At 43.8% G+C, this 17,062-nt stretch overlaps 2 protein-coding genes across 4 annotated transcripts in view; both read right to left on the bottom strand.

Annotated features, from left to right (window-relative positions):
- Positions 1–3,725, bottom strand: part of FRMD3 (FERM domain containing 3) — a 218,490-nt gene extending 214,765 nt beyond the window's left edge. For 2 of the 3 annotated variants that reach the window (XM_084899385.1, XM_084899383.1), the window contains exon 1: positions 1,123–1,421. In XM_084899385.1, coding sequence (XP_084755511.1) covers positions 1,123–1,269 — 147 coding nt within the window. In that variant the 5' untranslated portion in view covers positions 1,270–1,421. Of the gene's footprint in view, positions 1–1,122; positions 1,422–3,695 lie in introns of those variants that run through there. The other variant, XM_084899384.1, reaches the window with a different exon arrangement.
- Positions 1,516–17,062, bottom strand: part of UBQLN1 (ubiquilin 1) — a 74,576-nt gene continuing 59,029 nt past the window's right edge. Inside the window, exon 10 of the mRNA XM_084899392.1 lies at positions 1,516–1,525. The gene's annotated coding sequence lies outside the window, so the exon portion shown is untranslated. The remainder of the gene's footprint in view (positions 1,526–17,062) is intronic.

Raw genomic sequence — 17,062 nt, 5'->3', positions numbered from 1 at the left:
AGTCCTGAGCTTCCCTGAAGACCGGGTAGGTGAGAAAAGGAAATCCTCGGGATTAATAGGTTTTAAAGCCAGGAGCAAATAGTGCTGAGCCCTAACACGACCTATCCAAATTGTACACTCTGACTGGGTCATGGGAGAGGGCACACACCTGCCTACATATACACACATTGACAGCACACACACACGCGCACACACACACACACCCTTGCAGCTCATAACTGCTCTCCTGCAAACGGCACTTATCACAGGAGGAGGGAGCTGCCAGCCAAGCTGCCTTCCCCCACACAACTCTCACTATCTCCAACTTGGACAAGAGCGAATGTCCACCAAGACTCCAAGGGGTGCTTTTTTTTCCCTGGGCCAGGGTCCTGCTGAAGTCCCTGCGCCCTGAACCCAGCTCCAGTTCAGCTCTACTGGCCTCACAGCCCTTTTCCTTTCTCTGAAACGCTCGGATTTCACACGATTCCTTCCGAGCTGGCTCCAGTTCCACGCAGGGCGCGCCCCATCCCTCAAGGCTGGAGCCCGGGGTTGCCCAGCTTCCCTCCTTCCCTCCCGGGAAACTTCGCAGCCTGACACACACACACACACACACACACACACACACACACACACACACGCTGTAGAGAAGTAAAGGTGATGGGCGGGTGGGGCTGGGTCTGATGGAATCTTCGGAGCCGGTGCCATAAAGAAAAATAAGTGGACCCGGGCTGGTGCATGCCTTCTCCACGTGGAGGGACGGAGGAAGGAAGAGTGGGCGACCTAACGGTGCCCCTCTTGGTCTCAGAACTCGTTTCCCGGTGGGATGGGCGACAGAGGGGCTGCAGGCAGCTGCTGGGGTCCCCAGCCTGGGAGCAGCCAGATGCGTGAAGCGTGCATGCCAGGAGGGGGGCTTGGGCGCAGAGAACGTTCGCCTGGCGCCTGCCAGGGGCAGTGCCCACATCTCCGGGCAGGGCTCCCAGCCTCAGAAAACAGGGAAACGAAATCCGGCTTTCTAGCAAGGCCCTGGGGTGGGTTCCTCATGGCTGACGGCGCACGCCCACCCGCAGAGCCCCCCCCCCCCGCCCCGTTCCTCCCCTCCCCTGCCCGGGCGCACCCGCCTCCCGCACCCCGCGCCTCCCGCACCTGGATGTGGCAGGAGATCTCCGAGTCGTCCAGCAGCCGGATGGTGCATTTCATCTCCTGGCTGAGCGATTTGGTGCTGGAGCTCCGAAAGTGGATCATCTTCATGGTCCCCCTGCCTCTCGGCACGCAGCGGCAGGAGGCGAACATGCACCGCGGCGGCCCTGGGGAGCGCGCTGGGGGCTGCGGCCGCTGGAGCGCACACCGCGCTGGGCACCTGGGTGCCGCGCAGCCCCGGGACAGCGGCGGCGACGGGCGCCTGCAGCCACACTGGCCGGGCTGTCGGGCGCAGCAGGCGGGTCCCTCCCTCCTCCTCCTCCCCCTCCGCGCTCTCAGCCTCCTCCCCTCCTGCGCCCGGCCCCTCCTTTCCCCGCCTCCTCCTCCACCGGGGGCGCGCTCCGGTGCTCTCTCGGTCTCGGCTCCCGGTCCGTGACCCCAGCTAGCTTACGAGGCACTCAGACCCGCGCCCCAGCCTCCGGGGAGAAAGCGGAGGGACCGGGGTTCGGGGCGCCCCGCAGTGGCCTGCTCCCGTCGCCGCTGCGTCAGGCTGGGCCCGGCCACCGCCTCCGGCTCCGGCGGCGCTCCTCCTGCCCAGGCTCCTGCGCTGCCAGTGCCAGCTCTGCTGGGCCCCGGGGACCTGGCTGTGGACGGCGGATGGAGAGTGATCTTGACCTGCACCCAAAGGGAGGATGGCACCACGGGAGAGGATTGTTGGACCAAGAACGAGTCCCCAAGCGTGCCAGGAAGCTCTGGCACAGCGACACCAGGAATCCGGCTAATAGTTACTAGTACAGTCTCTGGTACGCATAAGGAGACTAGTATTTCTGAGCCTTTATTTTATTTAATATTCGCTTGAGCCCTGGCCGGGGTGAGCGTTGACCTATGAAACTAGGAGATGTGGGTTTGATTCCAGGTCAGGGCACATGCCCACGTTGTGGGGCCCATTGCCAGTGTGGGGCGCAGCCCATCAATGATTCTGGCTCATCATTGATGTTTTCTATCTCTCCCTCCCCCTTCCACTCTGAAATCAAAAAATATATATTTAAAAATATATATTAACTGGAGTCTATCTCAGTCTCTGAGGAATTCAGTGTCTTCCTTAAGCAATGTCTCCTGTTCATGATTCCCAACATTTTCAGCGTGATCTTTGGTGGCAGTACCTTAGACCTGAACATGGTGGTCCCTTACCTGCACCACCCCTTTTAGGGACCTTCCACCTGCTCCCAGTGCCCCATCCCATTTTAGACCAATCTCTGGGTACCCGGGACCCTGGAATTGCCTCCCTGCCTCCCGCCCCTGCTTCTTCACGGTGAGTCTAGCCCAGCGTTTTTCAACCGCTGTTCCGCGGCACACTAGTGTGCCGCGGCACACTAGTGTGCCGCGAGATGTTGCCTGGTGTGCCGTAGGTGCAGACAAGACAAGAATTTTATAATTTTTCACTATTTTGTTTACTTAATATTTCATAATAAAGTAATTATAAAATACTTTTTGTGTTTATTTGATTCCTATTCACGAGAATTACTTTATATATAGTCAATATAGGCACAGAGTTAAATTTTTTAACATTTTCTAATGGTGGTGTGCCTCGTGATTTTTTTCATGAAACAAGTGTGCCTTTGCCCAAAAAAGGTTGAAAAACACTGGTCTAGCCCCATGGGCCCACGGGGTGGCTGTGGAGGCAGGTGGATGGAGGTTGGTTGAGGAGACCAGGAAGGCTGAGACTAGAAAAAGAAGGAGGGCCCCTCGCCCTGCTGCCCTTTCCTGGGCTGAAAAGGTCGTTATTAAGGAGTTAGAGGGAGGGCTTGTTGCTCAGCTGTCAGCTCTTGCCGGAACTAACTATACGGAACTCCTCATCCTCTGGCTGAGGAGGCGTGACCCAGCCCTTTCACCTAACTTGGTATATTCTGATGGGCCACACATGCCCTAGGCCCGTGGTTGGCAAACTGCGGCTTGCGAGCCACATGCGGCTCTTTGGCCCCTTGAGTGTAGCTCTTCCGCAAAATACCACGGCCTGGGAGAGTCTATTTTGAAGAAGTGGCGTTAGAAGAAGTTTAAGTTTAAAAAATTTGGCTCTCAAAAGAAATTTCAATCGTTGTACTATTGATAGTTGGCTCTGTTGACTAATGAATTTGCCGACCACGGCACTAGGCCACCCTGTGGGGTTGGCTGCGGTTTGGTGGGGCCTGCATAGCAGCTGGACGTCTCCCTCCACCTGTTCCTCCTTCCTCTCTGTGTTGACCACTAGTAAACACCCTTCAGGCCAAACTCAGTCTCAGCGTCTGCTCCTGGAGACCCAAACTGTGACAATTTGTCAAAACTGGAGTATAGAGGATAGTTTCTTTAACACTTGATAGATTGACTGTTGCTTTCAAAGAGTTAGACAAAGAGTATGGGGGCATCCATGTGTACTCTTGCACTGGGACTGCGAATATCACAGCCGTTCCTAACAGGGAGGTCAGTGTGGAGGGTCTGGGAAGATGTAGATTTGATTCTTGACCCAGCTCCTGGCCAACCCTGGGGATCCCTGGCACATGCCTTTTCATTAATTCCTTAACTTCACAGATGAGCACACCCACCTTTGTTTGGCCCATCTCACAGGTGTCTGAGAAGCTGGGATAAGACAGCATCAGTGGAGGGGACCAGGATACAGTCTGTAATCTATAAATCCTTATATGCAGAAGAGGTGGCAGTGATGTGATTGTCCCACTCCAGTTTGAAAACTGAAACAAATATGTGATACCTTAATAAATAAAGAAATTAAAAAAAAAGAAAAGAAAAGAAAACGGAAACAGGTTGAACCATCTCTCCCAATCCAAAGAGCAGGTCTAAGATAGCCTAGAGAGCAAAGAAAAGTCAACACCCAACACAGTCCAAGCTTTTTTTTCAAGGCTAGCTACTTGTCCATCTTCATTACAGTGACTTTTGTGGCTCAAAAGAATCATGCTCAATATCCCAAAATTGTTCTCTCAATTGTCAAGGAAGCAGAATAAGACCAACAAGAACAATAGGAAGAGGAAGAAATGAGAAGAATCTGGATTTGGTTATCAGGCCTGGTGTAGGATGAAGTCTGAGATCCAGCTAGTATAAATATACTAGAGGCCTGATGCATGAAATTCCTGCAAGGGGCTTAGCCGCCACAGCAGCTTTGTCCGCAAGGATGTCTGGTCTAATTAGCATATTACACTTTTATTATTATAGATGGACTGTGGCCCTTGTGGGTGTTGCTCAGTTGGTTGAAGAATCGTTCATGGGTTTGATTCCCAGTCAGGGCACATACCCAGGTTTCTGGTTTGATCCCCTGTTGGGGCATGTGCAGGAGGCAACATTATCCACGTTTCATTCTCACATTGATGTTTTTCTCTCTCTCCCTCTCCCTTTCTCTCTCTATAAAAATCAAAAAAAGGATGTCCTCAGATGAGGATTTTAAAAAATATTAAAGATATGGACTCTGGCATAAATGAAAAAAAAAAAAAAAAAAAAACCCAGCTAGGTAAATTACCACATATTGGTGGCCAGAGTTATGTGTGTGTGTGTGTGTGTGTGTGTGTGTATTGTGTGTGTAGCAGAGGAATTCAAATAATGAATTTAAGAGATAAGTTTAAAACTGGACTACTTGCCCTCGCTGGTATGCTCAGTGGTTAGAACTCATGCCCACACACCAGAGGGTTGTGGGTTTGATTCCCGGTCAAGAGCACTTACCTGGGTTGCAGGTTTGATCCCCGGCCCTGGTCAAGGTGCAAGCAACCAATTGATGTGTCTCTTTCACATCAATGTTTCTCTTTCTCTCCCTTACGTCCCTCCCTTCCACTCTCTCTAAAAACCAATGAAAAAATCTCCTCAGGTGAGAAGATGACACAGGAAAAAGTCTAGGTAACCTTAAGTTTGCTAATGACTGTTTAGATATAACACCAAAAGCATTATAAGTTGGATTTCATTAAAATTTGTGCTCGGTGAAAGACACTTACGAGACTAAGAAGACAAGTCACAGACTGGAAGAAGATATTTGCAAAATACAAAAAAGACAAAGGACTTGTGTCCAAAATATGGGGGGGAATCTTTAAAACTCAAAACAACAAAACAAATCATCCAATTTAAAATTAGGCAAGAAATCTGAACAGACACTTCAGCAAAAGAAGGAATAGAGATGGCAAATAAGCATATGAAAAGGTTCTCGTTAGGGAATTTCAAATTTAACTATTTTGAGGTACTGCTGCACACCGATTAGGTAGCTAAAATCCAAATCACCAGCAACACCAAATGCTGGCGATGACGGGGAACAACAGGAATGCCCACTCTGTGCCGGTGGGAACTAAAATGGCATAGCCACTTTGGAAGAGAGTTTGATAGTTTCTCACGAGGCGAAACATACCATACAATCCAGTAACTGTGCTCGTAGATATTAAGCCAAGTGAGTTGAAAACTATGTCCGCACAGATACCTGCACACAAATGTATACAACAGCTTTATTCATAATTGTCAAAAATTGGAAGCATCCAATATGTCCTGCGATAAGTGAATGATAAATAAACTTTGTTTTACCCATGCAATGGAATACTGTTCAGCAATAAAAACAGATAAGCTATCAAGCCACAAAAAGACATGAAGGAACCTTACATGCATAATGCTAAATAAAAGAAGCCAGTCTACGTATTGTACAATGCCATCTATATGACATCTATCTGGAAAAGGCAAAGATAATAACAGGGAAAACTGGGAGCCAGAGGGAATGGGAGATATATAGAAACTCTTTATACTTTCTGCACAACCTTTAAAATGCTCTTTTAAAAAAGTGTATTTAGGGGCAGGATGTGGAGGGGGACTAGAAGAGGTCAATGGGGGGGAAAGGAGGACATATGTAATACTTTCAAATATAGAGATATTTTTTTTAATTGACCGGCCTCCATCCTGTGAGGACACAGGGAGAAGGCAGTCATCTGCCAGCCACAGAGAGCTCTTGCCCAAAACCAAATTGGCTAGCACCTAATCCTGGACTCCTAGCTTCCAAAACCATAAAAAAAGAAATTTCTGTTGTTTAAAAAAAAAAAGGTTATTGAAAATATTTGACCCAGCCGGTGCTGCTCCGTGGTGGAACATCGATCCACCCATGTATCAGGAAGTCATGATTCCATTCCCAGTCAGGACACATGCCCAGGTTGCAGGCTCGATCCCCAGTAGGTGGCAGCAGGAGGCAGCGGATCAATGATCCTCCTCATTGATGTATCTATCTCTCCCTCTCCCTTCTTCTCTTTGAAATCAATAAAAACTTTCTTTTCAAAAGAAAATATTTTTGTCACTATTTATATGACTCCTTCTATCAAGTTACAGCATCCAGTAAATATTATTTTGAGGCATCTAACCATGTATCACTGACTTGTTGCCAGAGAGCATCTGCCCATGCATTTGATTGATGCGTAGCAATTCATCTGATGATTATTTTAATTATAATTTGGGGTATTTTTTTGAGTGAAATGCTTTTTATTATAGATGAATTTTAAATATTTAGTTTTTAAATTAGTGTTCACAAGTTTTTACAATTCACAGTTTTTTCTACTAATATAAAAAGACATTGAGTTTTTCATTGCTGATATTATCTATTAAGTTATTGTTTTTTATTATGATTTCCTGGTTTTTTATTTTTTATTTGCTTTTGAAATTTTCAATTTGCCAAATTCAGGTTATTGCTGGAATTTCTTTGCATTTCTATGGAAAAATAATAATGCATCTCATATAAGTGTAATAATACAGTATTTGTATTTTTGTGACTGGCTTACTTCACTTAGTATAATGTCTTCAAGGTACATTCATATTCTAGCATATTGCAGAATGTACTGCCTTTTTAAGGCTGAATAATATTCCTTTGTTCGTCTACTACATTGTTCTTATCCATTCAGTTGCCTTCCTTACCCCATTATTCTGCTGAAAATCCCGGAGACCGCTGACTATTCCTGGAATGGAACCAAAGGGCAGAGACCATTGTCCACCATCCAGGCAGCTTCCTTCCAGTGTCCACTACACAACCCCCACCAGCAATGTGTTATTGCAAGTGAACACAAATACCTATGGGTGGAGATCTTCTATTGATTCCAGTATTGCATACAATTCTGGGGTCAGGGAAGAGGTCTGGCTATGATAGAAATTTGGGAGTCTGGAGAATCCAAGATGGCTGCTCGGGTAGGCAACTAGCCGCAGCCGCACACAACAATTTTAATAAAATACAACTAAAATATAAAATGGACATTACCCAGAACTACAGGAAAGTCGACTGACTGGAAATCCTACAACAAGAAGCAAGGAGAAAACCAGAAGGAAGCACGGAGGAGCTGTAAAAGCCTAAGGTACGGAGACACGCGGCGCACGCGGAGAGGACGGAGCCGGAGAGGAGGGAGGCCGAGTGCCTGGCGGGCGTTCCCTAGCGGAAAGGAGATAAAACTCCGACTGTGCTGGGCCCCCGACTGCTCTGAACCCCAGTTCTGGGCCAGACCCCGGGGACTCAGGCTCAGCCATAGGGAGCTGGGCTGTAAGTCGGAACCCCGGGGTAGCGGAGAAAGGAGGTCCCGGAGGCGCACTCACTGCCCCCAGAGAAGGGACGGCCGGCTGTGCCGCGGGATTGCCCTGACGGGAAGGAGACTGGGGCTCCAGACTGCTGTGAACGCCACCTCCAACTCCACTTCCAACTGAACTGAACCCCAGTTTCGGGCCCATTGCGGGAGAGCTTACACTGTTTGATAGCAGGCGAAAATCGAGGGCACCTTTCTCTCAGAGGCGCTTGCAACAAGTACTGAAGGACCCTGAGTCTCAGGAGTCGCATAGGGCGGGGCTGACGGAAGCCAAGGCTGTAGGCTCCACCCTGAAACGCCGCCCCATCAGGAAAGCTGCCTGCGAAAATGCCTAAACCAAATAGATCACAAACGAAAGAAATGGAGGACAAAAAGCGACTGGATATAGAGTTCAAAACCACACTTATAGGGTTTTTCAAGAGACTCCTAGAAAAGGCCGATAAAATAAATGAGACCTATGAGGATATGAAAAGGGATCAACAAGAAATGCTAAGGGATCAACAAGAAATAAAGAATACATTGTCTGAAATAAAAAATATTCTACAGAGTCCTAAAAACAGAAGGGAAGATCGCAAGAATCAAGTCAAAGATTTGGAACATAAAGAGCCAGAAGACACTCCTCCACAGAAGCTAGAAGGCAAGAGAATCCAGAAAATTGAAGATAATGTAAGAAACCTCTGGGACAACTTCAAACGATCCAACATCAGAATCATGGGGGTCCCAGAAGATGAGAGAGAGCAAGATATCGAAAACATACTGAAAGAAATAGTGACAGAAAACTTCCCCCACCTGGGGAAAGAATTGGACTTACAAGTCCAGGAAGCACACAGAACTCCAAATAAGAGGAATCCAAAGAGGACCACACCAAGACAAATCATAATTAAGATTCCAAGAGCAAAGGACAAAGAGAGAATATTAAAAGCAGCAAGAGCTAAGCAGGTGGTTACCTATAAAGGAGCACCTATACGATTGTCAGCTGATTTCTCAACAGAAACCATGCAGGCCAGACGGGAATGGCAAGAAATATTCAAGGTGATGAATAGCAAGAACCTACAGCCAAAAATACTCTACCCAGCAAAGCTATCACTCAGAATCGAAGGTCAGATAAAGAGCTTCACTAATAAAAAAAAGCTAAAGGAGTTCATCACCACCAAACCAGAATTATATGAACTGCTGAAGGGGGTTCTTTCAGAAGAGAAAGTAAATAAAGATAAAAATATGAACAACAAATACGTAACTATCAACAAGTGAATCTAAAAACCAAGGAAATTAAAAAAAAAAATCTGATGAACAATATTAACTGTTGAATATAATAGAATCAGAGGTATGGAAGGGGAGTGAACTGATGATTCTTGGGGAAAAGGGGACAGGGGAATGTGGGAAGAGACTGAACATAAACTGTGCATCTATGGATGAGGACAATGGGGGTTGGGGAAAGGGCAGAGGGTGGGGTGGGAAGGGGGCGGAAAAGGAACACTTGTAATAATATGAACAATAAAAATTTATTAAAAAAAAAAAAAAAAGAAAAAGAAAAAAAAAGAAATTTGGGAGTCTGTAGCTAATGCTTACAGCCATGACATGGAATGAGCTCACCAGGAGTGATTTGAGGATAGAAAAGAGAGAAAAAAAGTCTAGGGCTGGGCCCTGGGACACTTCAATGTGTAGGGATCCGAGAAATGAGAAGGAATCAGCAAAGGAGACTAGAAACATTCGACTGTGAGATTAAAATAAAAACAGGGCTATTGCCAAAACCAGTTTGGCTCAGTGGATAGAGCATCGGCCTGCGGACTGAAGGGTCCTGGGTTCGATTCCGGTCAAGGGCATGTGCCTTGGTTGCAGGCACATCCCCAGTAGAGGGTGTGCAGGATGCAGCTGATCGATGATTCTCTCTCATCGATGTTTCTAACTCTCTATCCCTCTCTCTTCCTCTCTGTAAAAAATCAATAAAATTAAAAATTAAATTAAAAACAAAAACAAAAACAGGGCTATGGTACCCTGGACTGTAAACACTTCTTCTTTTAGCAATGTGTTACTTTCTGGTACTACAAGCTGCTCCAGCTCCTCTCATAGTCTTCCCATCTCGGTCTTAACATCAGCTGCTTCTTCACCGTTTTCTTGGAGAACAGTATTACCTAGGCCTTGGGTGTTCCTGCTGGGATGGCATTGTCCGAGGCCTTCTCAGTGGACAGAGCTGGGTTATATTTTAACCCAACCTCCACGTGTAGCCTAGCAGGTAACGTAGCATAGGTTAACCTTCGTGCATTTACAACTTCGCTTGGATTAACCAGTAGCCCCACTTCCTAGTCGATCACTCTAATGTTTATAAGGTTTATATAATGCTACCTGTAACTTAGTGAAAAGTTTCCCAGAAAGCCTTACAGAACAGAAAGGCCTGGTCCACCGGCACTCGCTGAGCCAACACTAAACACCAAGAATGGCAGGAGAGCCCTGCAGCGCAGTTGGTTGAGCATTGCCCAGTGCACCTAAAGGTCACTGGTTTGATTCCCGGTCAGGGCACATACCCAGATTGCAGATTTGATCCTTAATCAGGGTGTGTACCAGAGGCAAATGGCTATTATGTTTCACCCAGATGTGTGATTTTCTGATCTTAAGTAACCTCAGCACACTAGCTGAGTTAGATCCCTATTCTGTCGTTCTCTGTCTACTTTCAACCAGGCTGCTCACTACTAACTGGGACCCCACCTTGCAAACCAAAATGCAGCCTTGTCTGCCTCCCAATACCCTGTCCGCACCCCAGGACCAAGCTCTCTACTAGTCAAGACTCTACTAGTTATATTTGAAAGATGTCTTCTCAAAGGACTAAAACACACACACACACACACACACACAGACACACACACACACTCACACACAAGACTGTGCCAGTAGGGAATCGTTGGCAGGGATGCAATCCAATTTAATGAACTAAAACTGGGGGGTTAATCCTAATCAAGCTTCTTTCTCCCACGTTTACTCCCCAGTTACCTTCACTGAGATCTGCCCTTGATTTCAGTGTTACAATTCTGGGGTCAGGGGAGAGGTCTAGCTACAACAGAAATTAAATATTACACCGAGTTGGCCAGCCTGTCCCATGGCAAGCCCCTAAGCATTTGTCTCTACATGTTTCATAGGCCAAACCTAGTCCACGCCCCTAATCTCCTCTTTTCATGAACTAAGCCAAGGTCTTTTTTTTTTTTTTTTTTTTTTTTTTTTTTTTTTTTTTTTTATTCTCTCCCTGCAGAATGGTGCTCTCTGTTTTTCAGGCAACCTGAAGGCAAATGTGGGTGTCAAGAACTTCTGCATTTACATATTATTGTCTATGTGACTGGAGAGAAAACAGGTCTTTTCAACTCCCAATTGGTCAGATGAACCCTAAAGGGTAGCAAGGCAGCTGGCTCACCCCTTCCAAGAGGATGGGGTGGACAGTTTCCAGGTAAAGGGTGAGGATATACTTGGTCAACAAATAAAACTGTGCACCAACACATTTAGAGGACTTAGATTAAATAAGTTCCTAGAAAGACACAAACTTTCAAAAATAAGGAGAATATAGGAAATCTAAATAAACCTATAACGAGTAAAGATAGTGAATTCGTAATTTTAAAACTTTCCACAAAGAAAACTCAAGTCCCACATGGCTTAGATCATGAATTCTTCCAAGTGTTTAAGGAAGAAAGTGCCAAGTCTTTACAAACTCTTCCAAAAATGTTTTAAAAATCTAGAAGAGGAGGGAACTCTTTTCAATTCATCCTATGTGGCCTGATTCCAAAGCTAAGGCATTATAAGAAAATGAAAGTCCAATATAATTTATAAATATAGACACAAAAAAATCCAGAAAATATTAGAAAACCAAATCCAGCAACACATAAAGGATTAATCACATGACCAGTGGGATTTATCCCAGGAATGAAAAGATGGTTTAATGGCCAAAAGTCAATTAATCTAATACACCACATCAATAGAATAAAGGATAATCCACATGACAATCTCAGTTGACCTAGAAAAAGCATTTGACAAACTCTAACACCTTGTCATGATAAAAACACTCGGCAAACTAGTAATAAAATGGAACTTCCTCTACCTGATGAAAGATATCTACCAAAAAACACAACCAACATCATACTTAACAGTAAAAGACTGTATGCTCTCCCCAAACATCAAGAGAATGATATCTATTCTCACCACACCCATTCAGGTTGTATAAGCAATTCTATCCAGTCACAGCAATTGGGCAAGAAACAAAAATAAAAGGCATCCAGATGGGAAAGGAGCAAAAACTATCGGTATTTTGACATAATTTTATATATAGGAAATTCTGTGGAATCCACAAAAACCTATTAGAACTATTAAACAAGTTCAGAAAGGTGATAAGACCCAAAAGCAATATGCAAACATCATTTGTATTTCTATACACTAGCAATGAGCAATCTGAAAATCTGACAAAATAATTCCAGTTATAATAGTATCCAAAAAATAAAATAAAATACTTAGGGATAAAATTGTTAAAGATGTACAAACTTTGAAAATTACAAGGCATTCTTGAAACATCCCCTTCACTTGCATGGTAATTCTCAGATTTCCTTTTTTTCTGAGTGGAGATGCCAAAAATTTTAAACTGCTCTCCTTGACTACATAATCAGTGAGAGCACTTCTTTTTCTTTCTACTTCCCTCTCAACATCTACCCTTTTGTCTTGGTGCTTTTGACAATGCACTTCCCACACACAACTAAAAATGCAAAAACTTTCAATGAAGAGTGTTATATTAAGGATCCAGGTTATTTAACATACAGTGTAACTAAAGCAGGTCAATGGTGTGAGCAGAGAGGAATATAGGTTAGTGAGTCAACACTTTTCTAGTGCATCTGAGGCCTAGCAGTCTTTTTAGATGATTCATGTTTAGTTCACATTTATTCAGAAACTAGAGGCCCAGTGCACATCATGCACGGGCGGGGTCCCTGGGCCTGGCCGGCGGTCAGGGCCTATTCACGGCCCTCTCACCTAGTCCCGATCCGGGCCAGGCTGGCCGGGGCCTGCCGGCTGCTGGATGGGGCCTGCCAGACCCGGAGAGAGACCTCAGTAGGTTTGCTGGTTGGGAGGAGGGGTTGAGGGGGTTGGCTGGCTGTGGGAGGTTGGCTGTGGGAGCACACTGACCACCAGGTGACAGCTCCTGCATTGAGTGTCTGCCCCCTGGTAGTCCTGTGTCATGTAATTGGGTGACTGGTTATTCCGATCATTCAGGTCATTTGGTAATAACAGTTGCTTAGGCATATATATGGTTGCTTTGTTCCCCTCTTATTCCCAACATAAAGGCCATACTCATGAGATTTTGAAGTTTTCTATGAGGTTAAGATATAAGTTTGGTTTTATATCATATGATAAAAGCCAGAGTTAAATCAAGGAACAAAACTACCGGTAGTACAAATGTATAAAATAAAGTGAGCATTTAAAGTGAAAACCTGTTCATTCCACCTGCCACACATCAACCCACATGTAAGTATAAAAACTGAGTTTAAGCCCTGGCTGGTTTAGCTCTGTAGATAGAGCACTGGCCTGCAGACTGAAAGGTCCTGAGTTCGATTCTGGTCAAGAGCACATGCTCTGGTTGTGGGCTCTATCCCTAGCAGGGGGCATGCAGGAGGCAGCCGATCAATTTTCTCTCTCATCATTGATGTTTCTATCTCTCTCCCTCACCCTCTCCCCTTCTCTCTGAAATCAATAAAAATATATATTTTTTAAAATACTGAGCTAAGTTTAGGCAGTAATTACACTTGTTCTGTGACCTTAGGAAATTTTCATCTAGTTTTTCCACCCATAAAATGGTCATTAATAATATATCTTTTGACTCAAAACATCCAACCCTGTTTGAAGGGAAGGGGACGAACCAGGGTTACCAAAAGCACTGGAATTGCTTCGGTAGACCAGCAGGCCGGGAAGAGCATCATTTCCCAGGTCTACAATCAAGAGGCCTTCCCAATGCACACCCAGGGGAGAGATAGATTCCACTCCAGTGAGGTGGGGCTGTGTTTCTCCAAATACTATCCACAGACTTAGGTGGTCTCCAAAGTCTGTCAAGTATGGCCATTGATAGTATGGCCATTTCAGAAGAAAAAGTTATCAACTAATTTTGTTTATATAGATTTATATAGATTTCAGAAATTTGAAATGTAATATTAAATCACAATTTTCACAGATATCCTAGTAACATTTTAAAAATGTTTCTTATTGATTTCAAAGAGAGGAAGAGAGAGGAAGATAGAAATATCAAAGATGAAAGAGAATCATTGATTGGCTGCCCATCCCCTACTGGGGGATTGAGCCCACAACCTGGGCATGTGCCCTGACCAGAATCGAACTGTGACTCCTAATTCATAGGGTGGACACGCAATCACTGAGCCACACCAGCTGGGCTAAAATTTTTAAGAGTCATTATAATTTTTGAAAGTAATACATACATGTCAAAGATTTTGTTGTTTAATTAATCTTGGAGTATTTTCACCTCACTAGCATGTTCCTATTGATGTAATGCAGTACTAGCTGATACAGTAGTTAAGAATAAACTCTAAAATGGAACAATTTTCTTCTAAATTGGTATCAACTAATATACTAGTAAGCCACCATCATTTCTACAACATTTTGCAGTTTACAAATGCTTTCATCTTCATTTTGAACACTATGAAGTAGATAGAACAGTATTCTCCCATCATTTAGAAGAAACTAAGACTCCAACATTTAAATGATGTGCCCAGGGTTGAGACAGCACCAATGCATTTTGCTGAATCCAGCAAAATTTGAAATACACTGCAATGAGCAGAGATGCTACTATCCTTTTCTACAAAGATGCATGATTTGAAGAATTTGGTTTGTTTTTCTTTCAACACATGATGAGGGGGCAATTCCATTTAAACCGCCATCAAAAATAGATTTTTTTATTATACTATTTATGAATTATCTCAGGCATAATACTATTTAAATAAAATAATGACTTTATAACAATGCAAAGTAAGAATGGTTTTTTATTATTCAGTTGGCCTGATTCTAAAGTGAATTGTCTCACTAATTCTTTCAGGGCTGATGTGGCTCAGTGGTTGAGCATCAACCTATGAACCAGGAGGTCAGGATTTGATTCCAGCTCAGAGCACATGCCAGATTGCAGGCTCAATCCTCAGTGAGTGATGTGCAGGAGGCAGCCAATCAATGATTCTCATCATTGATGTTTCTATTTCTCTCCCTCTCTTCCTTCCTCTCTGAAATCAATAAAAATGTGTTGTTTCTTTAAAGATATCAATCCTGTCTTAAGAAAAATGGACCATGTACAAACAACTGAGGGTGGAGTTTGGCTCTTTCTCAATAGTTGCTGGATCTTTGTTCAAGAATAAAATCAATGGCATGTTGTGGGGCATATTTTCACACCATATGCAAATGATTGTAACAGAATATGAAGAATGGCTTTCCAAGGCTGAATGGAGCCAAATTGGAATCCTTCTCTGTGGAGCATATGTGTGCTATGCTGGCTGTGTTAGCATCTGAATGTAGTCACCAATGAGGTGTCCATCATTTCTGTACAATCCAATACCGGCTGACAGAGCCTCCTGCCCTTGCTGTCATCCTAATGACTTAGCATTGTGAGCCTGTGCTCTCTAAATTCATAGGAGTCAAGTCCCAGGAAATAAACCCGCAAGGAGTTAACCTGTAACTCAAGCTCTTTCAAACATTTCATATAGATGCCTTGGGAAAGATATTCACAAGACATCCTTCCCATCAATAACAAACCACTATCATGTTTACCATCAATTTTTGAGGATCCAGCTTTACCTTTATTGTTTTAAAATTTATGGCAAATGTATTTTTTTAACTAAGTGAAATTTTTGGTTCACATGTTTCTTGAATACCCATAGGACATACAGGGTGGGAGAGAGTTGAGAAAAATGATATAGGGGCTTGCCAACTATATTCACAAGGAACATTGCATGAGATGGACCAACCAAAATATGTTGGCAAGTCACATTTTACCAATCCACAAGATTAAAATAAGTTTATGAACAGAATTTTCTCAAAATTATGTTTTTCTCCCACTTGTTTTCTTACCCTTTTTTTTTTTTTTAATTGTTGTTGTTAATCCTCACCTGAGGATATTTTTCCATTGATCTTTTAGGGAGAGTAGAAGAGAGAGGGAAAAACAGAGAGAAACATTAATGTGAGAGAAACACACTGGTTGGTTGCCTCCTACACACACACCTGCCCAAGCAGGGCCCAGGCCAGGGAGGAGCCTGCAACTAAGGTACGTGCCCTTGACAGGAATAGAACCCATGACCCTTTGGTCTAAAGGCTGATGCTCTATCCACTGAGCCAAATCGGTGAGGGCCATTTTCTTATATTTTTTGATACATGCTTTTGTAAATGAGCATTACCTATAATTGATTAAAATAATGAACTGATAACAAAAGAAACTCCTAAATGTTTTAATTATACATTTTTCTAATATGCATAAAACATTTTTTTTCTACTGGTAAAATGATTCCTACTTGACAGGGCAGAAATAAATATCAAAATATTTTAGTGTAGTCCAGCCAGCATGGCTCAGAGGTTGAGCATTGACCTATGAACCAAGAGGTAATAGTTTTATTCCCTGTCAAGGCATATGCCCAGGCTGCGGGCTCCATTCCCAGTGGAGAGCGTGTTAGGAGGCAGCCAATCAATGGCTCTCTCTCATCATTGATGTTTCTATCTTTCTCTTCTCCCTTCCTCTCTGAAATCAATAAAAAATATTTTTAAAAAATATTTTAGTGTATTACATAAAAAGTACCATGCATACTAGTTACACTTGAAAAACTCAGAAATTAAGTTAGATAAAAATCTTGACTACTTCAGGGCAAAAAAAAATATTATAAAGTAATAAAAGACATATTATATTACAATCAAAGACAAAACATATATCACAACAAATACAGAAAGAGGCTTTTACAACACGGGAGGAGAAAGAGAAATGACCCATAGCAGGTGGATAAAGGCTGGGAACTGGCAGTCCGCAGAGGAGCTGCAGACACACAGGTGTCCTGCAAGTCTCTGGGGATTCCCGGGACAGGAAACAGTGAACGGTGTGGAGCAATGACTAGCGCTCATTAGACTCTTCCACCCTGGTCAATACTTTTTCACTCTGAATCCACACCCACCAAGCAATCTTCTGATTGATCAATCATCTGTGTTTTCTGGTTTTCATAACCTAAATGAGATGAGCTAAATTGTAAATCACAAATGCATGAACTGGCTCTGGGGCTTATACATCAGGCTCCTTTTAAAAGAAACTAACTATTATGGACATAAATGTCCACGTTCTTAATATACCTATTTTTCAACAAGTGATGTTTTGTGCTGTCATCCGAACCCTAGAG

Source organism: Pipistrellus hanaki, assembly GCF_964339955.1.
Source record: "Pipistrellus hanaki genome assembly, chromosome: 11".
In the NCBI taxonomy this organism is placed as follows: Eukaryota; Metazoa; Chordata; class Mammalia; order Chiroptera; family Vespertilionidae; genus Pipistrellus; species Pipistrellus hanaki.
Note: the sequence above shows the minus strand (reverse complement) of the source record. Positions and strands in the feature narration are given on the sequence as shown.